This window comes from Ichthyophthirius multifiliis (genome assembly GCF_000220395.1).
Source record: "Ichthyophthirius multifiliis unplaced genomic scaffold scaff_1120509250935, whole genome shotgun sequence".
Taxonomy (NCBI): domain Eukaryota; phylum Ciliophora; class Oligohymenophorea; order Hymenostomatida; genus Ichthyophthirius; species Ichthyophthirius multifiliis.
This window is the reverse complement of record NW_004086360.1, coordinates 33,412-52,844: the sequence shown is the minus strand read 5'-3', so window position 1 is coordinate 52,844 and position 19,433 is coordinate 33,412. Positions and strand designations below refer to the sequence as shown.

General features: G+C 15.5%; 2 protein-coding genes and 1 non-coding gene across 3 annotated transcripts, besides 25 other annotated features; 2 read left to right on the top strand and 1 right to left on the bottom strand. All coding sequences in view use genetic code 6, as the record gives it.

Moving 5' to 3' along the window:
• Positions 1-1,507: 1,507 nt before the first annotated feature.
• Positions 1,508-1,569: a microsatellite.
• A 657-nt stretch (positions 1,570-2,226) lies between these two features.
• Positions 2,227-2,304: a microsatellite.
• Positions 2,227-2,305: a microsatellite.
• Positions 2,306-3,332: 1,027 nt separating this feature from the next.
• Positions 3,333-3,365: a microsatellite.
• A 207-nt stretch (positions 3,366-3,572) lies between these two features.
• On the top strand, positions 3,573-6,207 carry IMG5_114720 (ribonucleoside-diphosphate large, putative; the record flags this gene model as incomplete). Its single annotated transcript, XM_004034701.1, has 3 exons — positions 3,573-3,792; positions 3,843-5,729; positions 5,774-6,207. The coding sequence occupies 3 exons, from the start codon at positions 3,573-3,575 to the stop codon at positions 6,079-6,081; spliced, it is 2,415 nt and encodes an 804-aa protein (XP_004034749.1). The 3' UTR covers positions 6,082-6,207.
• A 36-nt stretch (positions 6,208-6,243) lies between these two features.
• Positions 6,244-6,286: a microsatellite.
• Positions 6,287-6,485: 199 nt separating this feature from the next.
• Positions 6,486-7,238, top strand: IMG5_114710 (hypothetical protein; the record flags this gene model as incomplete). Its single annotated transcript, XM_004034700.1, has 2 exons — positions 6,486-6,913; positions 6,980-7,238. 2 exons carry the CDS (start codon positions 6,486-6,488, stop codon positions 7,236-7,238), a joined length of 687 nt encoding a protein of 228 aa, XP_004034748.1.
• A 213-nt stretch (positions 7,239-7,451) lies between these two features.
• Positions 7,452-7,476: a microsatellite.
• Positions 7,477-8,846: 1,370 nt separating this feature from the next.
• Positions 8,847-8,887: a microsatellite.
• A 384-nt stretch (positions 8,888-9,271) lies between these two features.
• IMG5_114700 lies at positions 9,272-9,353 on the bottom strand. The gene has a single exon. It is a non-coding gene; the product is annotated as a tRNA-Leu (tRNA).
• A 1,135-nt stretch (positions 9,354-10,488) lies between these two features.
• Positions 10,489-10,539: a microsatellite.
• Positions 10,492-10,541: a microsatellite.
• Positions 10,542-10,582: 41 nt separating this feature from the next.
• Positions 10,583-10,649: a microsatellite.
• Positions 10,605-10,645: a microsatellite.
• A 7-nt stretch (positions 10,650-10,656) lies between the features above and the next one.
• Positions 10,657-10,708: a microsatellite.
• Positions 10,709-10,979: 271 nt separating this feature from the next.
• Positions 10,980-11,056: a microsatellite.
• Positions 10,982-11,056: a microsatellite.
• A 2,060-nt stretch (positions 11,057-13,116) lies between these two features.
• Positions 13,117-13,160: a microsatellite.
• Positions 13,161-14,219: 1,059 nt separating this feature from the next.
• Positions 14,220-14,255: a microsatellite.
• Positions 14,256-14,589: 334 nt separating this feature from the next.
• Positions 14,590-14,657: a microsatellite.
• A 1,023-nt stretch (positions 14,658-15,680) lies between these two features.
• Positions 15,681-15,733: a microsatellite.
• Positions 15,734-16,229: 496 nt separating this feature from the next.
• Positions 16,230-16,272: a microsatellite.
• Positions 16,241-16,276: a microsatellite.
• Positions 16,249-16,304: a microsatellite.
• A 1,060-nt stretch (positions 16,305-17,364) lies between these two features.
• Positions 17,365-17,438: a microsatellite.
• A 646-nt stretch (positions 17,439-18,084) lies between these two features.
• Positions 18,085-18,189: a microsatellite.
• A 182-nt stretch (positions 18,190-18,371) lies between these two features.
• Positions 18,372-18,421: a microsatellite.
• Positions 18,378-18,421: a microsatellite.
• Positions 18,422-19,433: the final 1,012 nt, after the last annotated feature.

The following is a 19,433-nucleotide window of genomic DNA, read 5'->3' as shown; positions in this document are numbered from 1 at the left end:
ATTAATTTTTTTTTTAAATATTAGTAATTTGAACTTTTTATATTATTATAGTATTTAAAATGTTTAATATTTTTTACTTTACCTTTAAATATTAATTTTAAAATAATTATATAATAAACAAATTTATAATATTTATTTATTATTCTAATAATACTTTACAACAACAACAAAAACTTTATTGTATATATTTTAAAACTGAAATTAAAACTTTAATTATTATTTATTGATACTAAACCAAAGTAATAAATTTATAATATTTTTATATATAAAACATAAAATAAATATTTAAATATATATTCACAAATCAATATTTTATATTATTTCTTAATTACTTTAAACAATAGAATATACATTTTAATATCTTTAATGTGAAAATTTTCTCTTAACTGCATTAAGTTATTTTTCTTTATTCACATTAAAATTATTTTCAGCTTTCTTATTAATTTATACTATACATTTTATTGCATTTTTAAGTTAAAAAATATCATAATTAGTATTTCTTTATAAACAAGAATTCCATTTTTATTTTTTATTAGAAATAAAATTAACAACATATATAGCTCCACAAGCCATTTCAGAAGGTCTAAAACAGATTCCTTAATAGTCTACAAGAGATATTTCTAAAAAATAAAGTGCCATAAGGAATTATTTCTTATTAAATTCAGCAATTCTCGCATATCTTTCCAAAAACCTAAAAGATGAAGGTGTAGTTATATTAAACTATAAGGCTTGAAGAATATTTCCCTCATATTATAATAAGTCTTATTTTGAATATGCATTATCACATATAAATATGAAATCTTTTATTTAAGGGGCATATATTTCTTCATATTTACATGCTATTTACATTGCTCCTATTCCTAAAAGTTAAAATTTTGACTTTTCGATATCTTTTTATACTTCTAGGTACCTATCTATTATATTCACTGCCAAAAATAATGTTTCAGTTAATAAATTAAATTTTAAATGTACATCTACTAGCCAATCTATCAAAATTGACCTTATTTTGCTATTTAAATAATTTTAATAGCCCATCTCAAAGTATTATGTTTTACAAATATATTATTGCTATTTTTTTTTTGTTAATTATTTTTGTTATATTAAGTATATTTTTACATCTTTTTATGACATATATTATATTATTTCTTTTGCATATTTGGATACGTATTATGGCTTACTTATATGTTTTATATCTATTTCTTCCATTTCTATTGGTGCATACATTTATTTGGAAGCTATAGCTATACTAGTGTTAAATAAGTTGTGATTATATGCATAATCTTTTATTATTAAATTATTATTCCTTTATAGCTGATAATTATTCTATATTATTATTTTGTTTTAATTACTAGGTTACTAACTTTAAAAATCGTTATTATAAAATAACCGTTTGTTCTCAATTGTAAATTCATTAATTATATTTTCTACTTTTTCAAAACCTGTACTTGTACTTCTTTTTTTCTATTAAAATTTTAATAACATTTATATTTTTCATCTATTTTGTATTTATTTTATTAGTTTTTTATAAATAATTCTAATTATTTTTTAAAAAATATTTCTTTATTTTTTTGTTATTTACATTTATTTCAAATGGAGTTTTTTATTATTATTTTTTGTATTAATCTAGTTAATATTAGTATTATTAAAGATCTTTTGTAACATATTTATTTTCAATGCAACCATTATTTGTTTTTTCAATATATTATTTTTAATTATTTGCTTATTGATTTTCTTTATTATATGTAAAAGAATTTTAGATTTCTTTAATTTACATTATATATTTTATAAATATTAATTTTAATTGTTTTTATTTTTTTTATTTAATTGTAATACTTTTTATTTATTATTAAAATATATTTTTAATAAAAAATTTGAATGAATAAATTTGAATAACGTTCAAAATATTATTAATTAAAAATAAATGCTTATATAAAATTTAGAAATAAAAAATTATATTTATTATTTGAATATTTATAAAAAAAATGAAAAAATAGTTGGAATAACTCCTTTAAATAATATAAAAGAATACAAAATGTTATAAAATTTTAATTTTTTGTTAAATATTAAATAATATTTTTCGAGATAATAATAATAATAATCAAAACTGTTATGAATATAATCTAAATAAATAAATTTACTATTTTTTATATTTTTAAACTTATTAATTAATTTTAGATTGTGATAATAATAAATGATTTTATTTTAAATTCTTTTTAACAAATGTAATTTTTTTTATATATATTATTGTTCGAATGTTTTTTTTATATATATATTGTTGTTGGAACTGTTTTTTTTTAATATATTTTTACAAACTTAATTGAAAAAATGGATTTAGATCTTTTTTTTATTTTTGATTAAGTCTTAAAAAATAATATATATATAAAAAAAATAATTAACATTTTATTTGTTATATTGAAATTTTTAAAAAACAAAAATTTACAATTTTCTTTATTCTGTAATAATTATTTAATAATAAGATTTCATTTTTTAATTTTTTTTTTATTTATTTAGCAATCAGTTATTTGTTTTAAATTTTATATATTATCTCTTTTATATTATTTATTATTAAATTTTAGATTTCTTTTAACATTAACTTTTAATATTTTTATATTCGAAATCTTTCAATATATTTCAATACAATATATTATAAAAAATGTAAATGAATTTTCTATTGAGAATATTATTTTAATTCATCCGAAAACTAGTATTTTGATAATTTATAATATGGAATTTTATTTTTTAATAATATAAAAATAATATTTTATTTTTATTAATATTTTCCTTAAATTAATTCAAATAAATAATTTTTAGAGCGGAATTAAATTTATTTTTAAAATAGTTTTTTTTTTTTATAATATACAAAAGTAAAACATTAAAAAAATATGTGCATTTTCCTTAAATTTAAAAATTTATTTTTTATTTTTTTAAATTATTAAATAATTTTTATTTTTTTTAAATTTAAAGTAAATTACTAATACTATTATCTTAATTTTTTAAAAAATTATTAAATTTTAATGATTATTAAGTTTAACTGAAAAAAAAACAACAAAAAAAATAGTATTATTATATTAGTTTATTCGATAAAATAAAAAATCATAAAAATATATATTACTTATTTGGTTTTTGTTAAGTTAAATACTTCTTATTTTATATATTTTTGTTTAAGAATTCATTTTATTTTAAAATATAAAAGCGCGAAAAAATAGCGCAAATTTTATTAAAAATAAAAAATATATATAAAATATTTTTAATAAAATAATAAATACATAAAATAATAATATAAATATTATAAAAAAGAAAAAAAAAAACAAGAGAAAATAAAGATTCTTAAATAAAATAAAAAAAAAACTAAAGTAAAAAAAAAATTCTATATTTAAAAAAAATAATTAAAAAAACAATAAAAAGTGGAAGATCATCATATTTTATCAATCGAAGAACTTAATTAACTTTTAATAGAAAAAGGGGTAACTTCTGTATTGAATCGTAAAAACGAATAATAACCAATTGATCTTGTAAAAATCAAAGAAAGAATCGAAAGATTAGCATTTGGTTTAGATAGAAATTATGTAAACATGGATTTAATAATCTAAAAAGTCGTAAAAGGAATGTATTAAGGAGTTCATACGACAACTTTAGATGAATTATCAGCTGAAACATGTGCCTATATGAATATAATACATCCTCATTATTCTTTATTGGCTGCTCGTATTGCAGTATCTAATTTACATAAAGAAACAAAGGAAACTTTTGTTGAGACTATATAAGATTTATATAATTACAAAGATAATCAAAGTAATTTAAATATTTTTATTTTTTTTAAATATATAAAATTAAATAAATAGATAGAAAAGCTAGTCTTATAGCTGATGATGTATATTAAATAGTAATTGAAAATGCTGACTTAATCCAATAATAAATAAACTATGAAAGAGATTATACTTATGACTTTTTTGGTTTCAAGACTTTAGAAAGATCTTATCTTTTAAAAATTCACGGAAAAATTGTGGAAAGACCCTAAACTATGTTAATGAGAGTTTCCATAGGTATCCACAAAAGAGACTTATAAAGTGCATTCAGAACTTACAATTTAATGAGTGAAAAATGGTTCACTCATGCAACTCCTACTTTATTTAACGCAGGATCTCCAAACCCTTAGATGAGTAGTTGTTTCTTATTGACTATGTAGAGTGATTCAATTGAAGGCATATATGATACATTGAAATAATGTGCTTTAATATCTAAGAGTGCGGGAGGAATAGGTGTTTCAGTTCATAATATAAGATCTTAAGATAGTTATATTAGAGGAACTAATGGACATTCTAATGGAATTATTCCGATGTTAAAAGTGTTTAATGATACAGCCAGATATGTAGACTAAGGAGGTGGCAAAAGAAAAGGATCATTTGCTATATATTTGGAACCTTGGCATGCTGATGTTTTCGATTTTTTATAATTAAAAAAAAATCATGGAAAAGAAGAGCAAAGAGCAAGAGATCTTTTCTATGCGTTATGGATTCCTGATATTTTTATGAGAAGAGTTATTGCAGATGAACATTGGACTTTGATGTGCCCTAATGAATGTTTAGGTTTACCTGATGTTTGGGGAGAAGAATTTGAAAAACTCTACGAGAAATATGAAAGAGAAGGAAAAGGAAGAAAAAGAATTAAAGCCAGAGAACTTTGGCAAGATATTATTGATTCTTAAATAGAAACTGGAACTCCTTATATGTTATATAAAGATGCTTGTAATAGAAAAAGTAATTAATAAAATTTGGGGACTATTAGAAGTTCAAATTTGTGTACTGAAATTATTGAATATACTTCACCAGATGAAATTGCTGTATGTAATTTGGCTTCTATTTCTTTATAAAAATTTGTTGTTGAAGATAATGAAAATTCATATTTCGAATATAATAAATTGTACGAAATATCAAAAATAGTCACTTTTAACTTAAACAGAGTTATTGATGAAAATTACTATCCAGTTCCTTAGGCCAGATTATCCAATATGAAACATAGACCTATTGGAATAGGTGTTTAAGGACTTGCTGATGCCTTCATGAAGCTTAAAGTTTCTTTCGAAAGTGAAAAAGCCTTAGAAATCAATGAAAAAATCTTTGAAACTATTTATTATGGAGCTTGTGAAGCATCCATGGAATTGGCTATAAAAGATGGATGTTATGCCTCTTTTGTAGGCTCCCCTGCTTCTTAGGGTAAATTGTAGTTTGATTTATGGAATTATAAACCTCATAAATGTGGTTATGATTGGGATTCTTTAAAAAGTAAAATATAAAAATATGGTATGAGAAATTCTCTTTTAATAGCTCCTATGCCAACTGCTTCTACTTCTTAAATTTTAGGAAATTGTGAATCTTTTGAACCTTATACTTCTAATTTATATACAAGAAGAGTACTCGCGGGTGAATTTGTTTGTGTTAATCCTCATCTTGTTTAAGATTTAATTAAAATAAATCAATGGACTCCTAGTGTTAAGAATTAACTACTGGCTTATAATGGATCTGTTTAATAAATATAAGAAATTCCTGAAAGTTTGAAGGATATTTATAAAACTGTTTGGGAAGTTTCACAAAAGGCCATTATTAATTTAGCTTTGTCAAGGAGTCCATTTATTGATTAATCTTAATCTCTTAATATTCATATTTCAGAACCTAGTTATTCCAAAATGACTTCTATGCATTTTTATGCTTGGGAAAAAGGATTAAAAACAGGTATTTAATTTTTATTTTTTTATCTTATTTTAAAATTTATAAAGGTATGTATTATCTTAGAAGTAGACCTGCTGCTGATCCTATAAAATTCACTTTAGATGTCGAAAGTCTACTTAAAAATGCTGGAGATATATAAGTTTAAAAAAATAATAAATAAAAAGAATTAGATGAAAATAATCCTGAGAAATTTAGTGAAGATCCAATTAAAAAATTAAAAATTGATGAAAAAGAAAATATTTAACTTAATACTTAATAACCTGAAGATTAAGTTTGTCCTCTTAGAAAAAAAAAAAAAAATTCTAAAGGTAAATGGGAATATGATGATGAAGAATGTTTTGCCTGTGGATCTTGATATTAATTAATATATCTTATTTCATATAATTAATTATGGGGCTATTTTTATTTTAAAATATTTTATGTTTATGCGTTTGTTTTTATTTTGAGTATTTTAAAATAAAATATTATAATTATATTTATCAAAACAAATATTTATATATACTACTATTTTTATAAATAAATAAAATGAAAAAGAAAACTTAAATTAAATAAAAACAAAATATTTCAACAATAGATATATTTGGAAAAAAATGCTTTATCTTTCTTTTATCTTTAGGAGCATTAATAATTTCTTTCATTATATATTATATATAATTATAAAATAATGAATAAAAAAAATAAAAACCAAGAATCTATAGGAATAGTTATGAAGTAGTTAAAACATATTATAGAGATTCAAATTATTTCACGTAAGGGTTAATGTTTTTAGATAATAATAATTTATTGGAAAGTGTAGGCTTATATAATTAATCTTCTATTCATTATTTACATTTTGATAGTAATAGCAATCAATTGAATTAAATTTATAATGTTTATAATGTTTCAGAAAAATTAAATAAAACTTATTTTGCAGAAGGTTCTGTTCTTTATAATGATAAAATTTATCTTTTAACTTGGTTAGAAAGAAAAGTGTTAGTTTTTGATAAACTATTGTAAAAAAAAGAAGATAATAATATCGATTTACCTGAATAAATATAAGAAGGATGGGGTATTGCACTTTATTAAGATTATTTTATTATTAGTGATGGAACTGAATATATTTATTTTGTTGATCCTACAAACTTTAAATTCATTAAAAAGATTAAAGTTGTAGATAAACATAAAAAAGTTTATAAATATTTGAATGAGTATTTTTTTTTTTTAAATATAATTTTAACTTTTTTATTTTATTTTTTTTCCTTCATTTTTTTTAGACTTGAAATTTATAAAGGAAAATTATTGGCTAATCAATATTATACTAATAATATATTGGTTATTAATTTAGAAACTGGAGTTGTAGAAAAATTGTATAATTTAATAGAATTATCGTAAGAAATATAAAAAGATATGGATGATAAATACTATATACAAAATGGGTTTGTATTAAATGGAATCGCTTATAATAGTTAATTGGATATATTACTTGTAACAGGAAAAAAATGGCCAAAAGTATATTAAATAAGATTAATTTGATTAAATTAAATAATTATTATTTTTGTTATTTTTGCTTTTTTACACAATTTTAGTCATTTTTAAAAAATTATAATTTTTGTTAATAAACATAAAAAAAAATATTAATTTTTTATTTTTATTAATTGATTTATGTTTCATATTTTATATTTCTTAAAAATATACTTTATACTTGATATTAAGTAGGAAAAAATTTTAATTTATTATTAAAAAATAATATATATATATATATATATATATAAATTTTCTTTTGTATGAATATTTTATCCTTCTTATATTTGGTATAAAATTAATTTTATTTAATTTTATAATAATAAAAAATATTTTAAATATTATTTTTTCATAATATCTATAATTATTTAAATAATATATTTAATATATTTTTCTTAAAAATAATTTTTTTGGAATTTTTTTTTGTTTATAGAAAAAAGAAAAAAAATATAAAATTTTTATAATAAGATATCCTTTTAAAATAAGAATACTATTTATTTTATGAGTTTTAAATGATTATTAACAAAAAGTATATTAAAATATATTAATTTTATTATTTTTTATTCGTTTTTAAAAAATTAAAAAAAAGATATATTAAGTATAAATAAAATAAACATCATATTTAAAAATACGTATTAATATTTATTATATATAATTTTTAAGACATCACATTATTAATATGTGACAATTATATTAATTAATTAATTTTACATATTCTTCATATTCTTTTTAATTAATAAAACAAAAAAAATAAAGCAGAATTTTTATTATTAAAAAAAACCAAAAAAAAAAATAAATGTAAAAAGTTAAAATAAATATTAAACACTTTATTATCGATTAATAAATTGATAAAAGCATGTAAAAATCTTTATAATAATCTAGTGTATATTATGTTATCAAAAATCCAATTGAAAGATATAATCATTTCATAGAAATATATAATAATCAATTTAATTAAGTTAATGGCATAATTTTATCTAAATTACCTGATTTATAAGAAGATGAGAATATTTCTTTTTAAAAACTTGAAGAACTAGTCACTAAATTCTAATAAAATCAAAAAAACTAGCTTATAACAGATGCTATGAAAAAATGAAGTAAATAGATACATCTAATGAAGACTAAAAATAATAATACTACATATTTATACCATTTTAAACAAAATAAAAATAATAAAATTATAATTATAATAAAGATCATGATATTGATAATAATTATATGACTTTATATACATAAAATTGGTCTTAGAAAAATGACGAAGCTTATAATTAATTATAATCAATTTGCTAATATTATTATTAAAATATATAAATATAAAGTTAATGAAAGTTAAATAAAAAAAATTGATTTTAGCATATTTTAAATAGAAATTAATATCATTTTATTATATAAATTATATAATTACTAATACTTGTTATTTTTATATATTTTTTGATAATAAATAAATTTTTAACTTTTTAATAATTTACTACATAAATGTTTTTTTACATTTATTTTAAAAATAAAAAAAATATTTTATATATAAAATAATCTATTATTAATTTTAATAAAATAAAATTTATATAAAGAAATCCAAAATTTTTTTTAAGAAATTTACTTTATTTAATTTAAACTTTAATAATAAAAATATATTTAAAAATAAATTATAAAAATTTTATAAATCAAATTTAATTAAGAAGAAAAAAAAAAAACTAAATCATAATTTTTTAAAATTATATAGTTTATAAATTTTTAGATTTATTTTAGACATTATCATTTTATTTATGAATTTCTAATAATGATAGTTTTTTTTTTAAAAAAATATTACTAATAGTTTATAAAATATTAATTAAAATTTTTAATAATATATGAATTTTATTAAATTTCAATTTTATATATAAATTAAATATTTAATAATAAAAAGTACATTTAATAAAGAAAAAATTATTATAATTATTTTTAGCTTTTATATTTATTATATAATAATTTTAATACTATTAAAAAATAATTAATATTTATCCTTTAAAATAATATTGTATTAATTAATATTTATAAAAAAAAAAAAATGGCAGCTGTGGGATTTGAACCCACGCGGACTACGTCCAGACGATCTTAAGTCGCCCTCCTTAACCACTCGGACAAACTGCCTTTATAATGATATGTTTATAAAAAACAACTATGAAATTAATTTTATATTTATAAATATAAATATATATTAATTTTTTTTTTTTTCGCAGTATAATTTTTATTTTTGTTATAAATATATAATAATATTATTTTTTTTAATTTTATAATTATTTTAGTTATTTTAACAACTATAAATATAGTTTTTAAATTAATTAAAAATTTAATATTTTTATTTTGAATATTAATATAATTAATTCATTTTAAAAATTAAATTATAGGGACTGGGATATATATAATTATTATATATTTAAAAGTAAAACATTTTTTTTTAAATAATAAAATTGAAAAAAATATTATTATTTAATTATTCTTATAATAATATTTTTATTTCTTATTTACTAAATAACACATATAATAAATTATATAATTAAATCAATAATAAAATAATTAAAAATATAAAAAAAATGAATTAGCCTAATCTAAAATTTGTTTGCTTTAATTAAATAAGTCATAATATAATTTAAATAAAGAATGATTTCTTGAGTTTTATAGAAGAAATAAATTAAAATGAGAAAATAATTTGGACAGTACTAAAAGAACTAAACTAAATAATACCAAAATTTATAGAATTTTGTGTGTAAAAAATAATACCATAATAAATTTATGATTAATTAATTTAGTAAAAATGCAAAACTTAAAAATCATATGTAAATAATGTGCTGCATATAATAGAAGAAAATGGATTACTTAATTAATATTTATAGTTTTTAATAAATATAATAAATGATGAGTAATCTTATTTGAAAAACTAAAGAAAATGGAGAGCTTAAATAAAGAATAAAATGTTAGCTCTTTTATTATTAAACTATTAATTTTCAAAAGAAAAATAAAAAAGAATATTAAATATTATTGATTAATGGATTTAAATATTTCCTAAAAATGAAATTTGGTAAATTAAAGATTAAAATGTTGTAAAATAAAATCAAATATTCGAACTTGAATAATAATTTAATGATAATACTGTTAATTTATTTAGTGAGAAATGACATTTTGATTAATTTAAATCAAATAAAATATTTTTAACAATATAATATACTAATTATTTAAATATATATAAAAAATAATTATTATTATAATTAATATTTTTATGTTTTTCTTTTTATTTATTATTAAATATTATTATTTTTATATAAATTATAATATTATTTTACTTTTTTTTATTTATCTTTTTGTGGACAAATTAAAAAAATTTAATATTCACATAAATATATTAATATAATTAATATCAATAAAATAAAATTAATATTAATAAATATTTTATTAAATATATATATATATATATATATATATATATTAATTATTAATATATATAATATTATTTTATAATTTATTTTATTATTTTTATTAATTAACTCGTCCTTTTATTAATTTTTATTTTATTCCTTATTTTTAGTATTATATTTATTAAAAATAAATAATACTTTTATTAAATAAATTTATATACTTTAGACAATTTATAAATTAATAATTTTTATTTAAATTTTATATTAACTTTAAAAATACAAATTAAAAGTTTATCATTATAATTATTTCTTATAAATTATAAATTATAAATAAGTTAAAGATATTTTAATGAAAAAATTAGTAAAATATATATATATATAAATATAAATATATTAAAATATATATAAATTAATATATATATATATATATATATTATATATCTTATTATTAAACATTAATTTTAGATTTTCATATTTATATATATAATTTTTATAATTTATTCTATTTTTCAAATCAAATATTTAAAATTTTTTGGTTTTTAACTGGATATTTTGATGATGAATGAATTCTATTTTATTTTTATTAAATATAATTTACAGTTGATTTTTTATTTAATGTATCTTAATAAATACTATTTCTTTTAATTAAATTTATTTAACTATTTTTATTATTTATATAATCAGAATTAGATCTCTTTTTTAAATGACTATAGTCATCATTAACTTAATATATACTATTATTAAAATAATCACTATTTATATTAAATGAATTTTAATTTTTGACATTTTTGTTTTCAGTCACTATAGGACTTATTATATTATAATTAGCTTATAGAGATTAAAAAGTATTCACTCTTTGTTTTTATATTTCTGAAAGAAAATAAACTTGTTCTAACTTTAAATTGTTATCATTATTTTGAACTTATGTTTAACTTAATCTCCTTATTATTTTATTTATATTCTAATTCGGACTTTAGCCACTATGCATTTAATCTAAATAGTTTGTAGGTAATTAAGGCTTCCTTTATATTATTAATTTATTCATTAATTCTTATTTTGTAAATATTTAATTATCTTATATATTAAACATTTTATTTATTACTAGTTAATCAGACTTTATACTTTCATATTATTTAGATTTTTATTTTATTAATTGCTAGGTAAATATATAATTTTATTCAAACTACTCTAAATCTTTCTAATCTTTTAAAATATTTATATTATTATTATTATTGTCTATTTAATTATTATTATTTAATTATGTATATTAAGATATGTGTTAACTATTTTTAAATAATATTTATGATTTATTTTTAATTTTCTAATAATGTAATTACCTATTACTTTATTACTAATAGATAGAACAAAAACTTTTAGTTGTTTAATTTTTAAGAGGGTTTAAAGCTTTTTGCTTTACTTATTAAATTTATATTTTAAAATATATATATATTATATTTATATTATTATTATGTTTATTTTACTTTATGCCTAGGTTAGTTTATTATTATTGTTTGAAAACGCATTATCTTTACTCTCGAAAATATATTACTTAAATTAATTTAATTAACAGGTAATATTTTTAGTTTACTATTTCATAATTTAAACTTTATTTTTACATATTTACTTAATTTAATGATTAATTTATTAATGACTCATTATTTTATTAAAAAATTAATCTTTTTTAATCATTAATAGTTCTCCGTATAAAGAAATACATTTTACACTAAAACTTCTATTACAATTATCTAAAATATCTTCTTCACCAAACATTTAATCCTACCCTAATAAACCTAGCTTTTTAATTTTTTTTATTATTATTTAACTAATAAATAAATATAGTTTATTATAAAATTAAAGTAAAAAAATTATGTTCAAATCATTATTATTTTTTTTAACAAAAAAAAATATATAATATTTATTTCATATTTTTTTTAAAAAAAATTACATTTATAGATTTTCTTTAATTTCTTTAATGTAAATTTCTAATAAAATAAGAATTCGGAATTTACTATTCTTTATTTAGTTAATCTGTTTAACTATCTTTTACAGTAAATTATTTAAATAACTTAAAAAAAAAAAAAAAAAAACTTGTTTTTGTCAAAAAATAAAAATACCATAAATTCTCCTTATTTTATTATATATACTGCATCACTTTCTTATCCTAAGTAAAAAACAATTTAACTTTTTATAAATTTTAACTTAAAAGCATTCAAAAAAATATCTCTTACTAATTAAAAATTATGTTTTTCAAAATAAGGTAATTATCTATAATATTAAATATCTTTTAATAGCTATTACTCTTCTTTTTCTCTTAGTATTTCTTTGAAATTCTACTTAGATAAAACTGCTAAATAAGACTTTTCTAAAGTTCTTAAAGTTGCTAATCTTGGTGCGTTATATATTAAAGATAATTCGCCAAAACTATCTCCACTTTGAAGTACTCTTATACATTTAAAATTCAATTATTATTATTCTTATGATTATTCTTCTTGTAATTTATCTTCTTTTTCTTATTCTTATTCTTGTTCTTTTTCCTGTTCTTTTTATTATTCTGATGTCGAGTAATTTATTTATTAAAATACACCTACTAGGCCTTAAATTATAATATAAAATTTATCTCCTATTGATCCTTTTTTTATTTTATTGTATAAAAAGATTAAAATTTATGAATCAAAGTATTTTTTACCTTTTGCAAATATTTCTTAATCTTAATCAAATATTTCACATGTCATATTTAATAAACATTATTCATATATATCTTCCCATCCATTTTCTACATATTTTCTAAATATTTCAATATCTTTTGTCATATATAATAAACTTTATATTTAGATTTTTGTCCTTTATTTTTTATCAATATTAAAAAATTTTATTGTGCTCTATTTTTATTATCAATATAATTAATTTTTATATCCATATATAATGTTTTATTTTTTTACATCCAAATTCTAAACTATTTGCTTTATTACTTTAGGTCTTTAGAGCATTTATTATATTAAATTTTTATATTTAAAAATTTATATTAATATTAATTTATTAATAAATATGGATGGATAAAAAAAATACAATAATAAACATTTGATTTTATAATAATTAAGAATATAATATAAAATAATCTTTATTTTAAATTAAATTATTTTATTTATAATATTTTTATTTTCAAATTATAAAAAAACAGATTTTTTATTTACTTTTAATATTTTTATTTTTTAATAAAAAATAAAACTCAATAAAATTATACCTTAAAAAAAAATTATAATGTAATCTTAGAATCATAATAAATAATAAAAACAAAATAATTAATAATAAGAAGAAGAAGGAGAAATTAATAATTTTAATAATACTATTTAACAGTAAAACGAAACTGTGAACTATTTAATAAATATAGAAGATGTTATCAATAGTAAAAATGAAGATAAATTAATTTTAAATTCTCCAAAATCTTTATAAGCCTGTTATTTATTAAATATTCAGCCGAATATGATCTAAAAAAAAAAAAAAAAAGACATATACAAAATGTTATAATATAAAGTTAATATAAATGAAGATGCTATTAAATAACTATCTGAAAATTTCGAAAAAAGAAGATAGGATAAAATGCTTTAAATAAAATAAGTAAAATAAAATAATTAAATAAAATTCCTTATTTTTTAAAGTTAAGACAAAAAATAATTTAAAATAAGCTAACCAAAAAATAACATTACGATTTATTAAAAATATAAAATTTTGAAAACTAAATATAAGCTACTAAAAGTAATGTAAACTAAAATAGAATAGAATTAAAAAAAAATATTTTAACTAATTTTTTTTTTTTTTTATAAATTATAATTTATTATATTTTTTTGTTAATCCATAAATATTAATATAAAAAGTCTCCATAAAAAACTAAAAAAATAAATCAAAGCTATTATGAAAGTTAGAGCTAATTTAAATATGAGAAAAGTAGACATAATCATGTAATTAATTTCAGATCATTATTTATTTATTTATTTATTTATTTATTTATTTATTTATTTATTTATTTATTTATTTATTTTTTATTATAATAGTTTAAACAAATATAAGATATTATTAATTAAGAAGTTTAAAAGTAAAAATAGTAGTAATTTATTGATAAAAAATAATAAAAGCTTTAGAAAATATTTAATTAAAAATAAATGTTTCAAAAATAAAGAAAAAATTAAGTGAACATTTTTTGTTTATTTTATTATATTAATTTTTTATAATAAATAAATAGATATAATAAATTATGTAAATTAGATAATAAAAGATTGAATAATTAAATAATGAATAAATGAAAAAGTATTATTTGAGTTTATAAAAATTGCAATAAAAATCAGATAAAATAAATTATATAATTAAAAGGAATTAGGTTTTTATTCATAAAATAATTTAAGAATAATAATTAAAAAATGTTTTTTTAATAATAAATAAAAAATTTCTTTAAAATTTTTTAAAAAAAGAATTAAAAATAAATTTAAGTAACATAAAAAGTAAACTCTTAAGCTGAAAATTAAGATAATAAAAATGATTAGCAATAATTAGAAATATAGCAGAGTGTTTAATAAAGTGATTTAACGATTAAACATACTAAAGAATATAAGTTTATATATAATTTTTTTTTTTTAAATTATCATTTTTTTTTTATAAAGTAATGAAAGTTATATGCAGAGAAATAACTATTTTTAAAAATCTTAATAAATAGAAATAAAATAAAGAGAAAAAAGTTTATAAGTATTTAAAATATAATATATATATGTCATAGTATGTATTTCAATTATTAATTTAAGTATTTATTATAAAAAGAATAATAATTTTAAATAAGAAGATAAATAATAGAATAATTTTAGTAAAAATATGCATAAAATAAGTAAGAAAATTACGATTAAAAATAAAAAGAATACAAAGCGCAAATGTAAAATAAAATAAATATGCTTAACTTTTTTAATCAATTATTAGACTTTGAAATAAAAATATAAATGTGATTAATTTCAATAATAATAATAAAGATATATGTAAACATTATTTTCATAAACTAATAGAAATATGTTTAAGAGCTAATAAGAATTTACTAAAAAATCAAAAATAGAATAAATTTAAAAAAAAAAAAAATAGAATTTCTAAAATTATGAGAAACAATTGTTATATAATTATAAAAAGAAGAAGAACTACAAAAAATAAATTAAAATGTAAAAAAAATTAAAAAAAAAATAAAAAATCTAAAAAAATAGAAACTTAAATAAGCTAAAGAACAAACCAAAAAAAAAAATTAAGCATAAAATTTTGTTAAATTAATAAATTTATAAGAAAATTCGTAGAGAATATAAATTTTTTAAGAAAATAAAAATAGATAAATAATATAAAAATAAGATGAATCTGCATATAAACTATATCAATAAAAGTTAAAATTGCATTTTAAAAAGTAATATAATTTTATTAAAAATAGGTAAGATATTGACTAAGCTATTAAAAATAGATAATACTCTTATGTGAAAATGGAAACTGAAAAAGAGAATATAAAATATTAAATTGAAATTTAGTTATAAAAAGGCTATGGCATTAATAAAAATAAATTAATGTCAAAATATTAATCGTTATAAGGTTTATTATGATTAAATTAATTATAAAAATTAATATATATAAAAATATTATATATATATATATATATATAATATTATTTATATTTATAAATAAAATAGATATAAAAAGTTCATAAGACTATAGTTTTTAAATATGATTTGCTTATTTTTTAATATAAATTAAGATACTTTTTAATATATAAATAATCTTAATAAAATATAAATTAATAAGAATTATTTTTAATTATATAATTAAAGAAATTAATAAAAAAGTATATTATTTATATCTTATAAAATATTTATAAATTTATTAAATATAATATTTTATTTTTAATATAAATTAAGAATTTAAATATAATTCAAAATAAATTTTATAATATTTTTTTTTTATACCAGATAATAATTTTTTTATATTTTTTTTTAATATCATCATAATATATTAATAATATAAAATGTTATTTCCTTTTAAATTATGAGAAATTCATATATGTTACAAACGCAATACTTTTAGAATAAATATATTCATATATATATTTTTATTATAATTTGATAAAGATATGTAATTATAAAAATTATTTAAAAGTTAAGAAATAATTATTTAGGATATAATTTAAAATAGTAATAAAATATTGATATAGAAATACTATTGTGAGTAATTCTTGTTAATCATTTATGATGAAGGATTTTATTTTTATAATTCAAGCATTTAATTTATGGATTTAAATGTAATAATATCTCTAATTAATATTCTTGTTTGATATATACAAGATTATATGTATGGTGCTGTGATGGCAAACAATTTACTGATTTCGAATCAAATAATGGAATTTGAAGGTTTAGACTTAATTCATGTAATATTGATTTGAGTGAATGAAAAATGCATGTATTAAAGTTATGAAAGAGTTAACCCTTTTTGATCACCTATTAATAAAAAATACTTTTTTCTTTGATTATTTTTAATTAAGTATTTTTGTTTTTAATTTATTTTATAAATATATTGTATTAAATTTTTTTAATTATATTTAAATATCATATAAATATTGCTGTATTTGTTTTTTTATAAAATAATGTTAATAGATGATTATTAAATTTAAATTAAGTTCAAAATAGAAATATAGAATTATTCATATAATAATAAATATTAAGAATATTTAAATAAAATTACATAATAAAATATTATAATATATAAATTTATTATTAGAAAAAATAGTTAATTAATAAAAAAATTATTTATATAAAAATATACTAAAATATAAAATAATGGGTTCAATATTATCATGCTTTTCAAGTAATAAGTAATAGAATAAATCAAATTAAGAATAATTATCTGATATATAACATAAACAGATAATAACAAAAAAGCAAATCAAATGTCAGAAGAAGATAAGGCAATTATAGATTTGAAAAAAGTAAAAGACAATCTTTGGGAACGTTAAAAATAAGTATAATTAAATATAGATTAAACATAATAATAAGCAAAAGAATTTTTGAAATAAAAATAATAAGTACGAGCTAAATTTGCTCTTTAAAGAAAAAACTTTATGATAATTATCTAGATAATATTGCATAGCAAGATTTTATAATAAACAAAACTATAATTTAATTAAAGGAATGTTTTGACTAAAAAATTGCAGTTGATACACTTTAACAAGCTAATTAATTAATGAAAGATATAAATAAAGCAATAGATATTGAAGCTATGTAAGAAGTTAATGAAAATTTAAAAGAATTAGAAATAAATAACGAAAATTTTAATTAATTATATGAATAATATGTTGGTTAAGATGAAGATAAATAAATATCGAATGAAATAAATTAAATAGAATAAGAATTATTAAAATTCTAGCTAAATAATATACCTTAAGCTGAAGTAAAACAATAGGAAATTATATAATAATAATAATTATAATAATAATAATAATAATAATAATAATAATAATAATAATAATAATAATAATAATAGTAATAATAATAATAATTATAATAATAAAATAAATCAAAATTAAATTCAAACTAATAAAAATATTAAATAGAAGATATAGATGAATAACTAGCAATGTTAGCTTGATAATTCAATATTAAATTTTATAAATATTTTATAGATTTTTATTAATTTTTTTTTTTAAATTATTTAATTAATATACAAATAATTAATAAGATAAAGATAATAAAAGGAAAAATAAATATATATATATATAAATATATATATATATATATAAATATATATTTTATTTTTTTATATTTTTTATATATATATTTTTTAATTAAAAATATATTAATCTATTTTTTCATTTTTTTTAATTTCTTTTTATATATAATTTCATCTATTTTATTTTTTTAAATACTTTTTATAAATTTTTTTTTAATAGTTTTTTAAGCTTATTATAATTTTTATTTTATTTTTGTAATTTTTTAATTACATGCTTTTTTTTATTTCTATTTATTTAAGTCAATATTTGATTTAATATTTTTAGTACTACATATTCTATTATTTACTTTTGTTTTTTACTGCATTATTGTTTTTTTATAAATAAGTTTTCCTATAGATTTCTTAATAAATACCATATTCGGTTTCCTTTAAATTGCATAAACTAACTATTTATGATAATTATTATTTTTAAAAACAGACTTTTTATTTATCATAACTTTAGATTATCTACTTATTCATATTATAATGATTCAGTATTATTTTAGTATGGTAATTTTCTTTTTTCACTATATAATAAGCAAATTTTAATTATACTCAAATAAATTAATTTATTTAATATATCATTCTAGCCATTATAGAGTGTCAGCATTTTTTATTGTTATTGCTGTGAGTATCTTAATTTTTATCAACAATCAACCAAATTTATATATTTTTAACTTTCTTTGTTCTTTGGTTATCATATTAAAGTTTCAGCTGTTTGCTTTATTAGATTTAGTTTATCTAGCAGGTAAAGCAAATCCAGGTGTACCTTACATTGGTAGTCCATTATCTTAAGTGAGGTAAAATTAATGGAATTAATATTTCTAGATTGATTATTTAGAATGTTTTTTTAATTAAAAATAATTATTTATTTTAATTAGATTAAAGTTTAATATTAATTATTTAATTTTGTTTATTTATGATTTTTATATAATTTATTAATTATTTTTTAAAGAACTTATTTTATTTTTTTCTTGTTATATTTTTTTAAAATTTAATAGTATCATTATTTATTTAATTTATAAAAAAAAAAAATTAAGGAGAATAAATA